Below are 6573 nucleotides of genomic sequence, written 5' to 3' on the forward strand. Positions count from 1 at the left end.
TAAGCGAGAAATAAAAGAATTTCATCATTGGAATGTCTCAAAAACAGAAAGCAGGAAAATGAACACAATGTCTCATCGAGCGTCGTGTACGACAAAATTCGTCATTATTTCGTTTGTAAATGAGTTTTAATCAAGAATTGTGAGAATATGTGAGAATATATAAATCTACTGACGTAATACTTTTAAACTTATATTAATGAACGTAAGGGTAAATTGGTGTTTTATCTTGAGAGTTCTGAGAAAAACTGATTATTTTGCAAAACCCTTCTCTGGTTGCATCATCGTTCAAGGAAGAAACACGAGTGCCTTCTAGACTTATACGTAATGTGAAATGTTTGATATTTATAATTAAAATTTGGTTTTCATCTTTGAACGGTGACAAGGAAGATAGGAAGGTGGGGAAACAGAATGCAAAATAAAACAATATGGTCAAATTTTACCACTGAGGGCTTCTAGCATCCTTAACACAGTCAGTGGGTATCGTCCAGACGCTTGACACGACTGACATACAGGGTCAATCATAAGCCTCAATCATTGCTTCCAAGGTAGCTTTCTCATTGGATGTCGACAAATCACTCTTTAAGTCCTGGAATCCTCGTTTTCGCACAGGTCAACTATTTATGAATCAAGGCCTTTGGGAATCCCTCACTGGCATGGCCACACTGCGTACAGCTATTGATATCATCGTTATCAGATCCATCCAATTGTGAACTAACATTTGTCAATAAAACGAAAAGAAATCTGCCTTGCATTCACAAAGTAAGGAACGTGTAATATAGTTTCGTTCAACCCAAACTGGTTAGAAGGTGTGTTTGGATAACTTTGCTGTATCCATCAACAGCATGCCGCAAATCTCTCAATGTTTTCTTGCCTGAAGATGGAAAAACAGCGTCAGTTACGTTGCGTGAGGTTGTCATGATTTTGATGTCAAGGTGTGTGTGTCAGGTATGTCTGTCGGAGGTCCGGTGGTTTTATTTTTGTCAGGAATTCTTCATTTATATCCATAATACTTCACTTATACGACGGCGGTCAGCATTTTGGTGGGAGGAAACCGGACAGAGCCCGCAACCGTCCGCAGCTGGGAGAGGAAGCTGGCAGGAGATTGCCTTATTCGTTACCCTCAACGTATTTAACATGTTTTGTTTTTCAGTGAGATTGTCTTAAAGCGAACAACGCATTCATTCATAGATAGATATTTCCCCACGTTCGGATTACAAAAAATGGGACTGTTTTAGGCTTCACTTTCTTCAGATGTCCACATGATGTGACATTTGGACAGGAATGCACTAGGAAAATGAAGCGATCCAACTTTTTCCCAATTGACCGGATCAGAATGCTCTGGACTGTCACTGTCGAGCTCCTCCATTAAATGGTCATAGCTTTTGGCCAAAACTGATACCGCTGTGCCCTGAATGACGTCTTCCATGTTGTGTAAATTTACGATGGTCTCACTTATATCCATTGCACCTGATTTGTCGTTCGCTATATACTATTTAGCACAACATATATGTATTTACAGTGTAGGCAAACTGACATACTTAAACACTGCCTGGGTTCGTCACTATATTCATGAAAAATGAACAACAAACATCCAATGAAGATAACTATGTTGATGTGCAAAAAAATATTTATTGATTTTCATTATTTCGACGTGACATAATGCTACAGTAGAGATGCATTACGTTCGTAGTAAATAAATATGTCAAAATAAAGTACCAGAGAGGTCACGATGGAGCACCAGGAAGGTGACAATGGAGTGTCCGGGAGGTTAAGATGGAAACCAGGGAGGTCACAATGGAGTGTCAAGGAGGTCAAGATGGAAACCAGGAAGGTCACAATGGATTGTAGGGGAGGACACGATGGTACTCCAGGGAGGTCAAAATTGAGTGCCAGGGAGGCCACGATGCAGTGTCAGGGGTCCAAATCAAATGCTATGCCGATCATCCTCTTGACATTCTTGCTAAGTTCACAGCCACAGTTGAAATCGGCTCACAACGCTGTGAAACTGAATTCTTTGAAACCAAATGTGATTGTGACTTTTTGCGGAGCTACAAAACGCCCACTGACTTAGGTTTGTTACACATGACTTATAACACCTTCGGGTGATTTTAATAATTGCTCAACGGTCAGGTCTAGTTCGTCGCTTGTACTACAAATTCTCGCAGATGTGCTCAGCGCTTTGAATTTGCTTTTGCTGGTGGCACAAAGAATGGCTAAAAAAAACTCAAAAGAATGCAATGGGGACCAGGTTACACGACTACGACGCCATTTAATTGCCGCCAAATTTTACTTTGACATCTCATTATAATGTCACACCAAACACAGATTTCGAAAGTTTTAAGTAGCGCCACATCACGGGATTGTAAGATATGCCGCGTCTCTTTGTTTGCAAGTCGATGTGGAATGTAAACACGAGGAACAAAGAGACTAGGACGTCCTGTTTGACGGCACATTAAGGCTCTGCGTTTTAGAAATCAAACCGTAAGGACGTAGATGATACACGTAAAACTCCAAGTGATACATCTTCTCCGGAGATATATAGTGGAATGTGATGGCATAATCACTTACGCTGCCAAGGCCCTGAAAAAAGAAATATAGAGCACATTATCTAGATTCCGATTCTGTCCTGTTCCGTCCAATAATAAACATGTCCGTCGACGTACGTGTATGATATTTGTTCATAAAGCGTCTAGAAGGTCTGGCGGCAACCTGCGAATGGTCGTGGATTTCCCACGGGCTCTGCCCCGGTTTTCTCCCACCATAATGCTGGCCACCGTGGTATAAGTGAAATATTCTTGAGTACGGGGTAAAACTCCAGTCAAATAAATAAATAAAGCGTCAAGGTGACATGCATGTGACGTCATACCTGACACTATTTTTCTTCGCTATGCTGGCAGATTGTCATTTGGCTGTTAGATATCTAGCTTCTAGACTTATGCCAACATGCAAAATTGACCGGCTACTTACCGATTTGGCCCCGTAAGCATCAAAAGAATAGTACCAGTCAGGAAAGCCCCCGCTCAAGTGCACATCTGGGCTAAAACAGTGAAAGCGACTCCGTCCAAAAGCATCGAGAGACGTTCCTGTTTTTACGCCAAGCGTTTCCATACATTTGCCAATTGCCACGTCTTCCGATCCACCGTCTTCCCTGCACTGCTTTTGTTGACGTCCTCGAAATCGTTTTAGTGCCTCTTTACTCAGGACATAGCCCCCTCCGCCACTGAAGTACCCCTGACTGACGATAGTTTTAAACAGGTGACCGTAGAACACCGGTTCGTTAGGGTCAACATCCGACAAGAAATAACGCAGGTTCTCTAAGATGACGTAAGTGTCGTCGTCTGCCTTCATGAACCAATCAGCTTCGTCCATGTAGTTATCGGCGACGTGATCATACGCGCGCATTGTTTTGGCTGTGAGATGCTCCCGCCCTTCGGATATATTCAGTCCTATTGTCGGAAAGGAACTATTTGTTACGGAGCTCATAAACAAAAGTTTGTTACAACGTTTACCCCACGTGGCTCGCACGTGAATCGCCTTCTTTTCAAGATTTTCTGGTGACGTCATTACCCAGCAAAGGACGCGAATTTTGCGGTACAATTCCTCGGCAACTGTGGAATCATCTACAACAAAAAACAAACAAGAAATAAAAGATAACCTGTCTTAGGACGTTATAAGGTTAGTGATTAGTGTTGTGTTCAAGTCCGCTACCGCTTTTTAAAGACAGTTACATGTCGTAATCTAGCAATGTACTCCATGTATGTGTATTAAAATCACACGTTTTAGTAGTCACCACGCACAACATGGGTTTAGTGTCAAGTCTGTCCAGGTCCAATACATTATGTCTGGCGGCGATGATGAACGATTTCCACTAAAAGTATGACAGACTTCTTGCAGAAGCCCTGCAACACAAACCGTGTACCGGGGGCCTCCGTGGCTCTGTTGGTTGGGGCTCTAGTGCTGGGAAATAACCCAGGAGCCTCTCACCAATGCGGTCGCTGTGAGATCAAGTCCAACTCATGCTGGCTTCTTCTCTGGCCGTACATGGAAATGTCTTCCAGCAAGCCGATGGCCGAGGATTTGCCCCGGGTTCTGCCCGGTTCCCTGCCACCGTATAAGTGAAATATTCTTGAATACGGCGTAAAACACCAATCAAATAAATAAATATATTACAAACTGTCTATTATCGATGTGGTCAAGTAATCTCAGAAACTGTTGTTTTCTGAACTCTTTCGTTCCTGTCACTGTGAAACAAAACAACATGCCTGCATTTTGGTCCTTTGACATTCATAAGAATCCAAGTTCCTTGTCCCAGTGACCATATGGTTAAAGTACATGAAGAGATTTCAAAACCTCATGGTTGCCATGGACACTAAAGCCAAGAAACGTCAAAGAGCCTCATTGTTACATTTCGCTGGTGAAGTTGTCAGTGACACTCACACTCACGGAAACTGGAGCCAACATCGATGGAGCTGTTGCAAAACTCCACGAGTACTTCAAGCCGAAGAAAAATCTGTCCTACGAAATGTACGTTTTCGAACAAAATGCCCTGCAGAATCACGACAAGACTGTCGTACGTTACCAAACCCCAACAATTAGTTGGGTGTTGTGAGTTTACCGATACATCATGCGATGTAAAACATCGAGTTATTCTGGCTGTAGCCCAACTATAGGCTGCACCGCAGATTTCTTCGTGATTCAGATATAACACTAACTGCCGATCATCCCCTTGACATTCGTGGTAAATTCACAGCCACAGTTGAAATCGGCCCACAAAATTCTACATTCTAAACTAAATTCTTTGTAACCAAATGTGATTGTGACTTTTTGCTTAGCTACAAAACGTGCATTGACTTAGGTATGTTAGAGATCACTCATAACACAAACACCCTGCGTTGGTTGTCCGCATGAATCAAATATCTGTGATGTCTAGTATCATCTCTGAAGTCAGTGATGGCTTCACACGAATGAGAAAACTGAAACATGTGCAAGCCAAACTTCATGTTAATGAACTTGTCACGCCTGTCACTCAGCCACGCCGACGTCTACCCTTACACCTCCGTGAACGCGCTGCTGCTAAACTCGATCGTCTGGTAGAGCTTGTCATTACTGAACGCGTGGTGAGACACCTACGTCATTGGTTTCATCAGTTAGAGTTGTGAAAAATGCATTTATGTAGACATGCGCGTCCGAAATCAAGCCATCCACCGTAAACGCCATATTACCACCAAGATGGATGACATCATCGCTGGTTAACAGGTCCACAGTGTTTTCCAAACTAGACCTCAACCAGAACTACCGGCGGCCCCAGAATCACGTCATATGACTACCTTCTCTACTCATGTCGGTTTGTATCGATACAAGTGAATTAATGTCGGTGTGTGTTCCGCGTCTGAGATATTTCAGAACCTGATACAACAAGCCCTACGAGGTCTCGACGGCGTAAGTCGCTTATGGAGGTTTTTTCGGCCATCTATTCTCGAAGGATCTCGCCCGACCAGAATTATGATCAACAATTGTTTTTCTTGCCAGGCAGCTATCCCTGAAAACTCCAGCTTGCGCCATGGGACGAAGTTTGGCCTGATTTCTCCTGACTGCTGACGTTGGTGGAAAACCATGGAAACAACAACTGTACATTTCACCCTGGCAATATTGCGCGACACTTCACACGTCTACAGAAAAATCGTGGCCTGAACCATCACAACATTAACCAATATGAATTGTCAAAGATCCCTCTATATGGCCCAAAGACACTTAGTCCAAAGAATGCATGAAGAAATACGCTGATAACCGCGCGGCTGCGAATCCATTACTATAGAATTGGGCGATGCTGTTTTAGTCAGTCAAAAGCAGATTGATAAGCTATCCACGCCATTCAACCCAGTTCCGTATACTGTTACTCGCGTGAGCGGTTCCATAGCTAGTGCGAAGAGAAAATCAGATTAGTTTTAATTAGCGTAATTCATTCTTCTTCAAAGATCTCAAGGGTGCCATCCGTCCAACTCCCAGGAAATGTTGGTTTACAGATGATGACGATATCCCGGTTTCCTTTTGCAAAAAGCCCTTCTCGACAGAGAAACGGGCCAATCAGATGTCGTGATTATCAACTGTAAGTAATTTGGTGATGTTATCTATTCCACCGATGAATGACATTTTCTTGTTTTGAAATGTTTTAGAACAAGCGGGTCTAAACTTAATTTCTGTAGAAGAAGACTAAAGAAGCTAGAGTTATAATTGTTTATCATGTGTGAATGACATTGGGTTATATTTAATCATGATGCAGTATTTGCTCAAGGCCTACACTTTAGTACTAAGTGCATAAGTCATGCCCAGAAAGAACTCATTTCAGACTTTTGCGGTTTCATTTTGTTCTCACTTGAGCAGTTTATAAACTATCTATATATACTTACTGCATGCCTGCTGAATGTGGTACTTTTTCCTTTTCTATGTATGGTTCTAATTGAAATGATGAGACGGACGTAGTGTTCAAGCCCGCTACTGCTAACCCTTGTTATATGTGTGGTTGGGTTTCCATGACCTATGGAAACCACATGAAGACATCTCGTCCCGCGGCCC

The 6573-nt window shown here is 42.7% G+C and overlaps 1 protein-coding gene across 1 annotated transcript in view; it reads right to left on the bottom strand.

Moving 5' to 3' along the window:
• Positions 1-2427: 2427 nt before the first annotated feature.
• Positions 2428-6573, bottom strand: part of LOC135478217 (glycoprotein-N-acetylgalactosamine 3-beta-galactosyltransferase 1-like) — a 4953-nt gene continuing 807 nt past the window's right edge. Inside the window, exons 2-3 of the mRNA XM_064758489.1 lie at positions 2968-3620; positions 2428-2580 (exon numbers count right to left, since the gene is read on the bottom strand). Of these exons, the coding sequence (XP_064614559.1) occupies positions 2428-2580; positions 2968-3620 (806 nt within the window). The remainder of the gene's footprint in view (positions 2581-2967; positions 3621-6573) is intronic.

The sequence above is a fragment of the Liolophura sinensis genome, chromosome 11 (genome assembly GCF_032854445.1).
Source record: "Liolophura sinensis isolate JHLJ2023 chromosome 11, CUHK_Ljap_v2, whole genome shotgun sequence".
Lineage (NCBI taxonomy): Eukaryota > Metazoa > Mollusca > Polyplacophora > Chitonida > Chitonidae > Liolophura > Liolophura sinensis.